At 47.6% G+C, this 15,521-nt stretch overlaps 1 protein-coding gene and 1 non-coding gene across 4 annotated transcripts in view; both read right to left on the bottom strand.

Moving 5' to 3' along the window:
• CHD2 (chromodomain helicase DNA binding protein 2) overlaps positions 1–15,521 on the bottom strand; it is a 68,507-nt gene that overhangs the window by 35,913 nt on the left and 17,073 nt on the right. For all 3 annotated transcript variants that reach the window (XM_040706339.2, XM_040706346.2, NM_001278454.3), the window contains 2 exons: positions 2,987–3,206; positions 210–296 (listed from right to left, as the gene is read on the bottom strand). In XM_040706339.2, coding sequence (XP_040562273.1) covers positions 210–296; positions 2,987–3,206 — 307 coding nt within the window. The remainder of the gene's footprint in view (positions 1–209; positions 297–2,986; positions 3,207–15,521) is intronic.
• On the bottom strand, positions 2,342–2,423 carry MIR1611 (microRNA 1611). The gene has a single exon (NR_035098.4). It is a non-coding gene; the product is annotated as a microRNA 1611 (primary transcript).

The raw sequence follows: 15,521 nt of genomic DNA, 5'->3' as shown, positions 1-15,521 counted from the left end.
CAGCCCATGCAGCATCCCACTGAGATCAGAGCTGTTGGGCCACGTGGACTCAAGTGCAGCGCCAGGGCCTCAGTTCTGAACTCCACCACTCACAAACCAGGCTAGGACTCGGTGTTTATAAGGCGATGCAGACGAGACCTGCCTTTATTCTTTGGGTTCAGTTGTTTTTATATGTTCAGTAATCCCTCGTTCTGTTTTTTTTTCCTTACCTCATCTTTTATATTAAATCTCGACGGTTCTTGTCTGCTTCGGTTTGACCTCCTAACCCCATAAACATCAGGATATTCTTCCCACATCTGCAAAATAAACAGACCATCAGCAGGCCTGCTTCGCTCCATTATTTCTGATGTTCTAGAGAGGTTTGACGGTGAATGTTAACAAAAATAAAGGGAATCAACATAGCACCATTAGGGAATTTTGATAGCAACAACTACTAGGCAGATGCCTAAAAATCTGAAACAGATCACGATTATTTTGGGCTATTTGGTAATGCTTTCAAGCATAGAATTTAGCTTAGTGTTATCTTTATACGGGTCATGTCTCCTATAGGGCATAAAGCACTTTCTACCTTATTTAGGCTGAAGGACAGAGCACTAAGGCAGCCAGCCTCAGTGCAACAAGAGGCAGCACTGTGCAGGTGGAATGAATGAACCTACCAACACAAAGGGATGATTCAGTCTCGCATACAGCCATCGCTACTGTTTTCCATAGAGAAAACCCTATTAGCTGCCTGCCGAGCCCAGTGGCAAGAGGTCACCAGCAGCGACTTCACGTGCGAAGCCTGTGACCCATCCTGGGTGGCAAGTGAGCCAGACCACCGTATTCTTCTCCTGAATGCATTGACAGAATGTGGTTTGGCAGTGCAGGACTCGTGGAAGTGCAGAGCTGGCTACAGGAAATGGCTGTGCTCTATGTGCTGTAACCAGGCCCCACAGCAACTTCATACTGCATGCTAAAGCAAGCATTTTCTCCCTCTGGATGGTCAGGAGGAGAAGAAGGATTCAAGAACTGATGTCCTGACGTATGGGAACGTGCCTGTGTTGGTGACACAGAACAGCAGAAACTTTACAGGGCAGATGCCAACCCCTGACCTGCCTCTCCAACGCCTAAAACCATCCCTCTGCCTTGGCCCTCAGCAGTTCATCACTGTACAGCTTTCTAAACCTATTTGGTATTTATCTGCTTCTCCCTCCCTCCGGTTCTCAAGTATCTCAGCCAGCAGCAGGCAGGAAAAAGAAATCCAAATGCACAGCAGTGACATGGCACCGCAGGCTTGATGAGCACAAGGCTGCAGCCTGGCAGGTTTCTTTCTGCTGCTGTTGGGAGAGCAATAGGCTAATATGAGAGCAGCCTAACTGCTGAAGTGTCTATCTGTCAGGAATAAAGGCAGAGAGAAGTTCAGAGGTTGTTTATTATCCCATACGAAAGAACAATTAAAAACGCTCTCCCAACTATTGGAAGAATCTGTCTTTTTAAGTGGCACAGCTTTTGGAGGAAGGATTGCCTCCCATTACACTTCAGAATAGAACCACACACAAATGAACCTCACCTCCATGGGTGTGTCTAGACAGAGATAAAATATAAACAATAATATAATTAATTGACTTGGTTATTCAAGGGGAACAGGTATCGGCACGTCTAGGTTGGACCTAGCTAAGGAAAACGCCCATTAACAGCAGAATTAAGGGAGGGAGAAGCTTCCTTATTAGAGGGTGTCTTGACCTCTAAAAGCTTTATCCACGCTAATTATCCTCTTGTATACGGATGCGTTCCCTCATGCCGTAATTTTAATGCTCATTGTTGGGAACGTGCTTCTAGAAGGCCACAGAAGAGACAACTTCCTTCAGTCTCCGCTTAGCAACAATAAAACAGAAATCTGAAAGCTGTTACCACAACTGCCTCACAAACGCATCCTTCCCTGGCAGCCTAAATACGGGAGATCTACTGCAACCTGAGCAGGCAGCCCAGAGTCCGGTGAGAGGAAGAAATAGGGATGCTGTGTCTAACACCTCGCTTCTCCCCCCTGCAGGGACATGGGGACTGCAAGCACTGCTCTTCTCATGCGTCACATACATAGCAGGTTCTCCACAGAACTCCATCTTGTGAGAGTGCTGTGCAAAGTACAAGCCACAGCTACACAGAAGAAGCGAGTCACACACCACAAGGCAGAAAATCACTGACCTAACCTGACCTTCCTCCCTCCCAAAAACTAACTTCACTAAGTTCCTATCTCCAAATGGGTACTTGGGCCTCATCTCACACCCCATGTGTTACTCAGATGCCTCCACCTCTCAGGAGGAGCAGGGAGCCGAGGCACAACTGCTGCGCTATGGAGGTGCAGCACCAAACCAGAGGCACACCGCCTGCAAGCCCTCCTCTACCTGTGCAGCAACGAGGTGAGGGCAAGTCTGCCTGTGTAGGTAGGATAGGGATTGCTGAGGGAGCTGTGGAAAAAAAACAACCAACCACACAGCTGTTCTGAATATAACAAATAAAAAGGTTAAATCACTTTTCTCATCCTTTTTTTCCCAAAGAGGCAGGTAGTGATGGAAACAGACCTAAGTGTCCCGAATCAAAGATAAGCACTTTCCCAAGTTGTGACCCGTGGGGAAGCTTTACTGTTTTTAGATGGAGAGGTGAGACATGAGAGAGAAGCGGAAGGATGGAGGGAGAGGTTGAGATGACAGTGTCACTTACTGATGACAGGCTCCTACTCCTCCTTTGCTACCTGCCTAGTGCCCAAAGGGCTGTCACATCGAGCGCACAAGCTCCTGCTCACACCAATGACGTGGGGCCACACGTACACAAACCAAATGGCCAGCGAGGGGCTTGGGGACACCAAAGGAGGGAGCTTGGTTGGTTGATGTGCAATTCAGGCTGGCCAAGTGGCAGGGAAGTGAAAAGCAGCTTGGTTCATGGCCTGTGTTCTGCCCGTTCAGGGTGGGTGCAGGGTAACACGGCTCTGCAGAGCAGCAGGGGGCAATACCTTTTTAACATCTGCTATCCTTTCCTTCTTAGAGGCTGGTTTTTCTTTGGTTTCAGGAGGGGTCTGCTGGGATTTCGAACCCGTTGATTCACTTTCGGATTCAGACTGACTTTCAGAGGACTCGGAGCTGCTGTTAGACTCGCTGCCCTGCTCGCTGCCCTGCTCGCTCTCAGACTGGCTTGCAGAGTCAGAGCCAGAGGCTTCTTCGGATGCCGAGTGACTAATGGTAGAGAGAGAAGAGATTATATTTTAACTGTACTGTCAACAAGTAAAACTGAGCCACATCCAAGCTGCAAAGCTTGGAATAGCCTAAACGCAAGTGTGAGGCACGTGGCTCTTGACATACGCTCTGCTTCGTTGCACTGGGCGCAGTTCCCTCCCAGGAGACTCTGCATTCACCTCTGCTGAATGCAGAGGACAGCACAAGCTCCTAATTACTGCTCATCAACCAGAGCAACGAGGGGTGCCACACAAGGAGCAGCATGAGCAATACCAATACCGGTCCTCCTGCTCTGCTCTCCACTACACCCCGGTACAACCCAATTTCTGAAAGCACCACGCTCTGTGCACGTTACAGCATGTAATGGTAAACATCACATTCCTTCCAAAAAGGGTAAACTCAGCAGCAGAAAGGAGCTTTATCCAGTAAGAGGAGAGCAGAATACCACAGAGGTGCTTGTTCCCTTCTGGTTTACATCGACATGTTAGTATACCAGACATTCAATTAAACACAGGCTCCTCCACAAAACAAAGCAGTGAGAGGCTAAAATACTCAGAATACCTTTTTGTCCAATCTCTCCCGCAACACATATTCTGTTTTTCTTTTCAAATCCAATTAAAGAAAATGGAAAACTCATTATAACACATTTGCCAGTAAGGCAGCATTAGAAATCCCACCGTCACAAGCTAAAAAGCAGCGTTGTAATGATGAGACCACAAATTCTACGAACAAGGAGCATCTCCTTCCAAGTCAGCTCTTATCTGCAGCTAAATGCTTCCGTTGTATGTAAGTGTGTGTTGCAAATACAGCATCACGAATAAAGAGCCAGAAAAACTTCGCAGAGGGAAAGCAGATCTTTAATTTTTCCTCCTTTTGTACAAGAGATGTTGAAAGCTCTGCTCAGGTTTCATCATTAAAAGTATACCCAAGAAAAATGAAAGCACGTATGTCATTACACAGAAATACGCAGAAATCCCAGAGGCATCCGCTAGCTGCGGGCAGCCACTGCTGGCACGCACGTCCTCGTGCAGATGGGACCAGTCACACCAGGGATGTCAGATCTCCACTCTCAGCCCCCGATGCTCAGAACAGCTGTAAGTCCTGCGAGGCCTCCCTGCAGCCGGGCTGCAGCTGCCTTCTCCCAGGGAGCGGGCAGAGGGCAGCAGCCGAGCGCAGCGGGAGCCTCATCCCAAATCCCTCCAGCGCAGGGCGTGCAGCCAAGCTCCCGGCCGCCATTTCACAGTCATCCCTCCTCCACCATCTTAGGAGTTCATTGCTGGGGTGGTTGGTGCTCTGGGTTTGTTTGCAAGGCCTGGAATGGAAGAACTTAGCATTTGTGGGTGGGGGGGGGGGGGGGGGGAATAGGAATAGAAAACAGCTGTGAGCTGAAACGTCAAAGGTAAGAGACACAGAGGTTTTTCCAGCAAAGGGGAGAGGATGCATCGTCAGTGATGATTGCTGGTTTCATCGTCCCAATTGCTTTTGGACAGGGATGAGGGTATTGCAGTGCTCCCTCCCAGTAGGACAGGAAAATCCAGCTGAACCGCCGCCGTGTCCTGCTCCTGCACACCAGCACAGCTCCTCCCCACTGCTCAGCAGCAGTGGCACTCCCAGCTCCCACACCTGGCCCTGCCCTGCTGGGCCATCAGCCACCCCCTCCCGTGGTCCTCACTGAATTCATCCACTAATCAATCCACTGTCATCTGCTCAACCACACTGTTCCAACTCAGCGTCCTTCAAAGAAGCATTGAAACTTCTTTGCTGGAGGTTTTTGGAAGGTCCAGCATTTATTCAAGAAAACCAAGGGATTTTTATTAGAAACCATTGCCAAAACATCCAAGAAAACGATTCACCAGCTGTTCCCGGGACAGCAGGACACATCCTGTGGAGCCACCCCTGGGGCTCTGACCTCAGAAGGCATCCAAACCCCTGCTGCCACCACACCAACGGCAACATCAGGCTGGCATTGCATTAAGTTGGCAGTATTCCATGGGGGCACCGAAAAAAACCCATACTTTTCCTCTGTTGGGTTTATTAGCAAGAGCTGGAAGAAATTAGAACGACACTGGGGCCAGACAGCATTGCACTATTGTGTAAAGACAGAACAGCAATTGCTGGCCTCCTCCCACGCCAGAGTTCGTTGTTTCTCAAGACCCTGAGCTTTATTACAAGGACAGAGGGACACGGCCTTCCCAGACACAAATAGCCATCACTCATGTACATTACCTACATTATGCAGACTCTATCATTTTCTTTCTTGATGTGAACAGTGTTTTCTGAAGAGGCCATTTCTCTAGTGACAGGCACAAAGGCTGCACACACCTGTATGTACAGCTCTGCACACGCCTGCCCTACTAAGCAAAGAGCCCTCATGATGACTTATTTAAGCCATTAAACACAAGTTCCAGAGTTGTGGTACTCTGATATTTACTATATTTAGACTCCTTCAGGCCCTGTAGATGAGAAATGGTTATGTCCTTCCCTAGGCTGCTGCAAATACCTTAAAACAACACAGAAATCCAGTGAAGACAAAAGGAGACGTGCTTGCCGTTGTTTCTATATTAAAATGCTAAATAATAGCAATAAAAAGCCAATTCCATAGAATGACCTCTCCTAAATACCACTGAGGCAATCGGGGAGTGCTTCCACCTGCTAACTGAATACAAGGGATGAGCAACATGACACATCAAATCAGGTCCCAACGCTGTACACAACCGAGCACTGAAGGGCTCTTTCCTGAGGCTGGTTTGGGAATACATCCCGCTTTAAGATACATGAGTTAACATCAAAGAAGGCCTACTTTCTATTAAAGTATCATTGAGGGTAAGCTATAAACATCCAACCAGTCCCACACGCTTCCAATTCAGCAGAGATAACCACCCATGAACGTCAAAACCACAGCTGGATCTTTGGTAACTGCATTAAAGTGAGAAATACTTTAATAGAAATTACGATCTGCTAATGCTCAGCAGATCACGTTCCTTTGTTTTCTAAGAACTACTTAAGGCTATAATTCTGTCTTAATTAAGAATCTGCTGGATGGAAGGAAAAAATACAAACATAAAAAAACAACTAGATCATCCCTTACCAAGAAGGACACGTTCCTTCCAAGAAATAAGTGGCTGAATGGCAATGATAAGACCTTTCACAATCAGGCATCTAAGTTTACAAGGCTGTTACAGCATGCCTGAAGCCTCCTGAGTTAGCATTCAGTATTGCACATCTGAGCAACATGACTTCTTTTTATAGGAGATCATCTTTATTAACAGCATCAAAACGTAAACGCTCCCAACAAGTACAAACAGCAGATGCTCTCAGAAGATGCAAGGCAAGCTGACAACTCTCAGCACTGACCCAACATGTTGCTGGAGTCAAGAGCTGCCACAGAAATGGCTCTTAGCAGCACCATTCTTCCCACACTTCAAAATTCAGCTTTCAATAGACAGAGGTTGAATCCAGCCAGGGGGAGAAGTGAGCATGAACAGTCCAAGATCCTCCCATAAGCCAAGTCCCTCCCCAAAATAAGATTTTTAAGCACTCAACACATCACTGTTTTGAATCTAAACAAGTTTGAATCCCAACAGCAATGCTCTGCTAGGCTGTGCAAGCTTAACTGGCACTTAGTGCTGGCCAAGTAACCCAAGTGCTAGCCAAATAATCCTAGTACAGGCTCAAAACAGTCTACAGCACAGCACAGACTCCAGGAGCTGGATAATATCAGACACCAAGCTTATTGTTCCCTGCAGGCAAACACATGCTTAACCCCTGTGTATGGTTGAAGAAAGCTTCACGTGATGTGGAGGCCAAGGTCCCCACCTTCATCTCAAGCTCACTGTCACTGAACTGGGGATGCAGGGCACCTGCTCCCACCCACCCACCTACCTTTACTTGGCAGCCCACACCCCTAACACTCACCTTTCACTTGAGCCAGCATGAACTTGGTTGCCAGAACAGTGCAAGTACATCATGCTTAGCAGTACAGTGGAGAAAGGGGCCAGCAGCATGACTGCAGTTTTGGGGTACGAAGAAGCCAGCACTCCATTTGTCTACACCTGAATCCTGAATCCACATCCTCCTCCTCCGGCAGAACCAACTGATCCTGCCACAAGGGTCAGTTGCATTCCAGTCCCCTGGCAATCCCAGTTGGGAACACAGCTGAGGGGGCTGGGACATGTTCCATCCCATACACCCAGCAGGCACATGAGGCTGAGCAGCTGTGCATCTCCCCCAGCCCAGGTGCATCTTTCAGGTCCAGCTTTACCACTAGAAGGGGTTTCTCACACCGTGTAGTTCTCCAGTGAGGGCTGCCAGCATCACCTGCTCATCAGCAGCACCAGTCATGGAAGTAACCCTGGATTCACTCCAAAGCACACAGAGGCAAAGACAGTGCAAGCCACCAACTCACAACTATTTAAACAGACGTGCTTTCCTAACGTGACCTATGCACAGGTGGTTCTATACACAAAGGGAACGTGACAAACCACATGGCATGCACTGATCCAGCCAGATCCCACGTTGCTGTCTTCTTCTTAACTGAATATAAATGTGATGTTCACCATTATTATGTACATACACTGCGTTCGCATATGCTGACAATAAGAACGAGCACTATCAGTTAATAGCGATGTGTGGCCCAAGACAGTGGCTGTAAAAAAGAAAAATCAAGCCACGTAAACCTCACCTGTAGGCACGGAAAGCAACGTGAGCAGTTGTGGCTATAGGTCACCTGATAAAAGGGATCATAAACGGATCACAAAAGTCCACAAGCAAACACTATAGGAAGCACAGCCATGGGGAAAGAGACAGAACACAGAGCTTGTAGGAGAGCTAAGTGAGTAACACCCAACCGGTGGCACTGAAAATAAATCCATTCATAGCTTTTTAGGCTTTATTCTCAAAATCTATCACGAACAGTGATAGGCACTCACCCATCTCCTGAGGCAATGGCTTTTTTTAGTGCTAACAGTTGAGACAGTTTAGTCAACAAAGACTAAAGTTTCCCAGCTTGGGTTAGTCAGTGAACTTATCTCCTGCAGGCAAAAATGCAAATGGGGGAGGGAATGGAGAGGAAGAAAAATACTGCCATTACTCTGCTGCTATCAGCACTCATGCACTGCGTGCCTCTGGTTGCAAACTACAATACACTGAAGGCAGAGAGGCTCTTCAAGCAGTTCAGAAGCAAGCCTCAAGCACCTTAAAATACAATATACGTTGGGCAAATCTGGGTAGGCTGTTATAGGGCACAAAAGCCCTATATCCCTGCCAGATAACAAACGTGTCCTTCACAACACAGATAAAATTGAGGGACTTGGAGATAGAAAAATATTTCCCCAGTCTCACTTACTAACAAGCAACTTTTCTTCCTAAAGAGGCACTCGGATATTCTCCATGGTAACTCTTTTTCCACACGTGACTGCAAACCCAGCTTGCAGAAAGTGGGTGTTAATTACATTTACACAGCAGCAGGCACAACAGGGCACCGTGCTACTGCAAAAACCAGGGGATTATGCACCCAGCAGGCATCCTATCTGAATAACCATCTGAATCGGCTTGTGCCACTTGCCAGCCTGGCTCAAAGGACAGGAAGGGGAGGAGGCAGAGGGAAATCTTCACAGACACCATTACTTGCTCTATCACAGGCCTCCCAAATGCCAAAGGCAAAGCAATCCTGAGCACAGAGCAAGCTAAATATATCCCTCACTGCTCTGCTGCAGCTCAAAGCACATGGGGCTATCTTGAATGACAAGTATTTTCCAGAAGATTTTTCTCCCCCCCCCCCCCCACTACAAAGGCACCACATTATGCTTGCATAATAAAGCAAAACTAGCAGTTCATTCATGAGTGGGAGAGGGGGCTCTCCTGCTCTCTGATCTTTGAGCCAGAGGCTGAAAATGCCTGGGATGTTTAGCGGGGAGAAAAGAGAAGGAAGAAAAAAAGAACAGTGACAAAAGGAGTCACAACCTGTCTGCCTGATTAAGGAGTGCCATTGAGAACGTCCAAAGGCAGCGTAGCATCCTTCCCTGCACCAAAAGGAAAGTACAATTGCAGTCCTCGGGGATTTGAAAAGGGCAGCTCTCTCCATCCCTGGGAAGGCAGCAAAGCATCACAACGCTCAACATCCTTTGCTGAGCGACTCCAAGCCCCGCACTGCACTGAGCACCTCCATGCAATGCAGCTAACGGGTGCCTATACTTTTCCAGACGGCTGAGACAATGGGTGGGGGGAACTCACCGTACCCCACTGCCACCCCAGCTCCTGCTTCGGGTAGCACAATGGGAACAGTGCACATTGCCAGCTGTAAAGAACGCTAAGCTGCGTGACAGGGAGGCCGCAGAGCACTCAACATGCAAGTCAGGTCTAAATTACTGCAGCGAGGGGGTTGTGGTTTTTTTTCTCCCTTTAACATTTGCAAGCTTCTTTCGGGAAATAACACAGTCAGGAAACAGAATAATATGAGAATTTGTGCCTTAGAATCAGCAACAAGGAGTCAGAGGCACAGATTCCTTCCCAGTGCCAGATGACCCGCAGTTCAGAAGAACGTAACTTGACCCAGCCTGAGAATTTCATTGCGAGTGTCTGTTAGAAGCTGTTTCTAACCAACCGATTTAAGGCTCGCATTAAGCCTCCATTGTACAGACAGCACATGGCATGCAAAGCTCTCCAATCCACAGCCCCGCTGTGTTCAGAGCAGAGGCTCCTCCCCATGAAAGAGACATGACTCCTCGAGTTAATATGCGAACAATTGCACCACGTCTTCTGCACCCAGCAAGAAAACTCACAAGAAACAAACAGTTACAACGTTTTTTTTTTCCGAAGGATCCGAGTGTTCTGGAAACAGGGAATTCTTCACATTGCAACACAATTGTTTGGAGCTGGAGAAGAGGTTTGTGAGCAGCGAACCGTTGTGCAGCACAGCAAGCTGTGAGGCTCAGTGCTTGGCAAAGGCTTCCCAGGAGCCCAGCCAAAAGGTGAGGCTGTGCGAGCAGTTACCAGCACCATAGCAAGAGAGGATCCCAGATAGACTGCTTCTAGATCGATGATCTCAAAATGTTAACATTAAGGAACCATATATTGAAAAATTAGTTTTGTAGCAGTGCTGCACAAGCAGCAATGTCATAAATGCTACAGCAACTTTGGAAAGGCTCATCAACATTTTGCTTATTATAACCAAAAGACATTCCCAGCTCCAAGAAAAGGAGGCACGAGCAGTGTGACAGTCTTAGAAAAGCTTCATCACAAGCCACAAGCCACTGATTTTTCTTCTCATTGGTTTTGCTTTCATTCCAAGGATCCTTTGCAGGACACAGGCAGTTTCTACCAGTGCCCCACCACCTCTTGGAAGCAGCTCTTTTGGTGGCTTTTCAGCACACATCTTGCCATAGAAGTACACCAGCAAAGTTTATGTAAGACACTATGGCAGTAGGGCAGCACATCCTTTGCTAGAAGGCTGCCTAACTAATTATGATAATCCAGGATATCCCCTCCCTCAGTGTTGTCCTGTTTGTATCCATGTTCCTTGAAGGGGGTGGGGGGAAGGTGCTGTTCTGCATCTTCTCCATCCATTAGAGCCTTCCAGAGCCACAGACAACAGGAGATAGAGAAGCACTTCTCACCTTCAGAACTCAACCTCAATTAAAAGTGCAATTCCTTCTAGGACCAATGTACGAGCAGCTGTTGTGCTGCACGCACACCTCCACGTTATTTATCAGGAGAAGCCATTTCAACCCAAGCTGCCAAACCCACCCCAAGCAGCCTCAGTGCAGCTGTCTGGAGTTCAAAAGCAGCACGGCTGTGGCATCAGAAGCGTCAGTTGAGGCAATGCTCACGGCCCCAGGTGTATACTTGAAGCTTACTTCAACTCTGAAAGTAATAGTTGTGCTCTTGACATTATTTCTCCCCCAGCCGTGGGAGCCTTCCACATCAGCTTTCCTCAGAAATGGGGGAAGGCTCTCAGGAGAGTAACTGTTGCCCTCATCACAGCGCTGCGGGTGAAACATCAACCCAAGGAAGCGGAACGGGTGCTTCACTTCCCATCTCCGCACATCAGCACTGAGAAACGCAGGCAGATGTTTGTGGCAGGGCACGTGTGGCCCAGCTCAGCAGAGCTCCAGCAGAAACACGTGCCATGTTCTCCAGGAGTGCTTGTGGAGGGTTACTGAGTTAACCCAGGTGAGCTCTGGCTTTCCATTTTTATGCAGCAGAAGTCACGCATTGAAAGAAAATATAAAATTTAATTAGCTAGCTTAGAAAGTTTAACTAAGGGACACAATCCAGAAGAGATGAAATCCAGCTAAATGCAGCTCCTTGCAGTCAGTGAGCCTTTATATATAGTATCCATTCCTGGCAGCAGTCATAAAACAGGAAACTGAGAAGTTTTAGGTCTCGGAATTGCATTTGTAATTTGATGAGACATTTCCTTTGAGAGGATAATGTGAACCAGAAGTCACAAAAGGGAAACAACTCCTCTGTGCCCCCCACAGCTTACATCACCATTTGTACTAATTCCTCGCACATTACTCCTTTGGATTGCTGCTCTGAGAAAGCATTCTCCCTTTTCCAAATAAAGCCTCCCGACAGCTTCGTAAAGGGTTAAGGATCAAAGAGGAAGAAGAAAAATCCCATTTAAGAATGCACCAGTGCAAGTGAAACCGAAAGAGACTGAGCATGGAGGATGGCTGAGCAGCTACATGGGAACTTGCCAGCATGGACAGAGAGCGAGAACTCTGGCTTAGTGAACACGGTTACTGCTTCGTACAAGATGTGCTGGGAGTAAAAGGAGCTTTAATTCTCTGCGATTTACGGATGCTGAAAAGCTGAAATACTACGAAAGACACCCGGCTGTTTCAGGAATACTATATTCTGCAATTACTCCCAAACGACAAAAAAAAGCCACACCAAAAATAGCCCCGCTCGTTTCCAAGTCACCCCCTCCTCGCTTCCAAAGAACAGCCTGCAGTCCGTTTTGTACAAGCACAAAGCAAACCCAGAAGCCCTTCGGACGAGAGGAGGGGAGGGAAGGCGGCGGGCGCCCACCGAGCGCACCCAGCGCTCCCACAGCACCCAGAGCTCCCACAGCACCCAGCGCGGCGCACGCCGCCTGCTCCCAGCACCCAGCGCGCAGGCAGGCTGCGCACGCAGCCCCAGGCAGGGCCCAGCCTCCCCGCAGCGCCGCCGTCCAGCCGGCTGTTACCAGGCGAGCGCGCAGCCAATCCCCGGCCCCGGCGAGCACAAGATGGCCTTTGAACTCCCCACCAGCAACTTCCTGCTGTTTTTAGAGTACACACAGTGCAATGCAGTATGTCTGTCAGCTATGCGGCACAAAGGAACAGCCATTTTGTGACTCGACCGGACCCGCACTGAAATGCCAGGCGGTGCGGCTTTCCCCTCGCCCTTTGTGGGGTATCGCGGCCTTCCTCGTGCTGCCGAAGAGGAAGAGCTGCCCCGCGCTCCCCTTGACACGGGGGCACAGCCATTTCTGCTCGGCAGCCTCGTCCCCCCACCCCCCCGCACGAAGTCCTCTGTCTGGAACTACATCTTCATAAAATGGCTGCCACAGAGCAGCGAGCCGTGCTGGGCCGAGCCCGCAGCGCAGCCTGCAGCACCCTGCCCCAGAGAGCCACTGCCGAGTCAGAGCCGCAGCTCCGACCAACACGGCCTCAGGCCCTCCCTGCTGTAACTCCTTTTTTATCCTATTTTTAGTTCCGAAATGGTGAGAAGCAGAGACCTAGACGCAATGGGCTGTTCAGCATGCAGCCTTTGGAACAAATTCCCTGCGTGCAGGCCACTGCAACAAAGGCAGGGAGAGCCAAGGGAAACCAACATGGTGTTTGTGTGCCGTGTGCTATCCCTGCACCGCTCGAGGGGTCACAGGACCCACACCTGCATTTCACTGCTGCAGCTCCCACCAGGGTTGCACTGCACGTGTCCTGCTCCAGCACCCACCTCTCAAAAAAGGCAACACAACAGATGCTGGGAAGCATGAACATTGTGTTTGGCTACATGCAATTCATGCCCCAAACACACAGGTGGTGGTGATTAGAAGCTGCAGCATCCCAATTCACCTACATGGAGGGGATGGCCCAGAATGGATCGCTTGGCAGCAGGGCAGGCCCAGCACCGTGGGCAGAGGGGACACCAGGGCAGGTGTGGCTGCTCCCCCAGAGGCACCACCAGAGCACTCCTTTGGCTCACAGACTGGGGGGTCGGCATCATTTTGCCCCCAGCAAGGATCACCTGCTCCAGGACAATCCTCAGAGGGATTCTGGTTTGTTCACACAGCTTTTCACTTCCTTAGGACTGGCAAGGCAGGCATCAATTCCAAACACTCCCCAGGCTGCGCACTAAAGGAGCACAGAAGTATTATATTTTCTTCTCCTTTAACACCTTCTCCTAGTCCTGTATTTTGGCACCTCCAGCTCAAGGGATACTGGCTGTATCCACCTTGTCCACCCACTGCCACCATCCACACCTCTGATCCAGGACTACAGATTAGGACTTCACAAATTGTGTACATTCGCACAACTCAGGAGAAAAAAACATGCCAGCAGCATTTGAGGTGCAGACGTGAGTGCAGCTGCAGTAAAGCAGAGTGGTGGCTCGACTTCCTAGAAATCATTTCCCCTGCAACTTCAAGTCAACCTCAGGAAGTAAAGCCCATTTTACGACATTCAGCTGACTCACAGCTCAGAAGCCAGCTCGACAGGGCTCACTCACAAACAGCCCGTGTTCGATTGTTCCCACACCTCAGGTGAGGGGATGTTACCCACAGCAAGTTTATTTTGGGAAGAACAGTGGCAGGGTAACCTCACAACAGGTGTTGTGTATAAACCAATCCAGACAAACAACCTTTCAAAGAAATCAGCAAAATCACACATGTGAGACTATGCAAATATAATCACCCCGAGGACAAAAACACAAAGGTCTTCCTTCTGTGCAGCTACTGCTACATGTCTGTTCTCACCTCATATTCAGCCCAGTATTTCTAGCAGATATGCTACCTTCATTTAGATCTCGAGCACATTACACCTACTAGTGCTTCAGCTGTCAATCCGCACTTAAAACAACCAGAAAAACAAAGTGAATATTCATTTTTTTCTTAAAAAAATAAGACTTGTAAAGCAATATCAGCAGTATTTCTAACAACGTGAACATTAAGGTTTGAAAATCTGACTTATTTTCAGATCGCATTATTATAACATCGCTGCATAAGCGCTATATATAGTGTTTCAACATCCCTGAAGCTAATGTTATTAATAATCATTTTAAACTTACCCACATCCATTTTAGGATTTAAAATTTGACTGCAGTCTCAATACATCCCAAATACCATAAATGCATATATATGTCTTACAGAACGTCACAGTACTTTGATAATATACACATTCCCACAGTATTTCAAGTGTGCGTTTAAGTAAGGTTAAATAATGGACATCAAAAACACCAGTCAAACACCTGCAAACATCACATAAGAGCACATGTGATACAACAAACTGTTCAGAATTTGTTTTATTAGCGTGGCTACAAAATTACTTAACACCAAGGGAAAAATAATAAACAGGCCAGAATTCCATCAGAATTAACAAAACGCAGAACTCGGCGTATTTACAGACCAGAAGACAAAATGCATGTAAATTCACTTCCGATTTTTAAAGTCGACCCCTTAAATGTAGAAATGAGCAATCGGTAATTATGCCCGTGCATTCTTAACGAACCAACATTTTCAGTATTCCATGCTTTCCCTACATCAAGGTTCAGTGGATAAAAATCTGTAAAGAATCTAATTACTTCACAAAATAAATCAAAATACTCCGAGCAGTAAGACATTAAATAAACAGACAATGCATTTGCAGCCTCTTGTCAGCAGCCCCAGCTTAGATTTTATAATACAAAATGCTATGACCACCGGAGAAAAGTTTAGTAAAAATTGTATGAAAATATTCTAAAATATCAAAACAGCATCAAAGTTCCACAAGCTCCAATAAAAAATGAAGTAAGGGCTATCGGACAGAAAGGCACTTTTCAGTTTATATTTTAAAATGAGCTTTTTTTCATTCATGCAACTTTTTCTTGTGTCTATTTACTATAATTTACTACTACACCAGGCTTCTGTATGGCCCTCAGTTAAAGTTTAGACTTCTGAGATTCTTCAAAGAAAAATTTGCCTTGTATGTAAAATGGTGCAATGCAGCAATGGCTAAACCGACAAGGTCATTTTTCACAGCACAAAAAACCTAAAAACCGAAATTCAAAAGCTGGAAAAACACCATACAGAGAAAAGGGCTCCCCTGAATAAAGGTACAGTACCTTTTGACTGTG

This window comes from Gallus gallus, chromosome 10, assembly GCF_016699485.2.
Source record: "Gallus gallus isolate bGalGal1 chromosome 10, bGalGal1.mat.broiler.GRCg7b, whole genome shotgun sequence".
NCBI lineage: Eukaryota > Metazoa > Chordata > Aves > Galliformes > Phasianidae > Gallus > Gallus gallus.
This window is presented reverse-complemented; position numbering and strand designations above follow the sequence as displayed.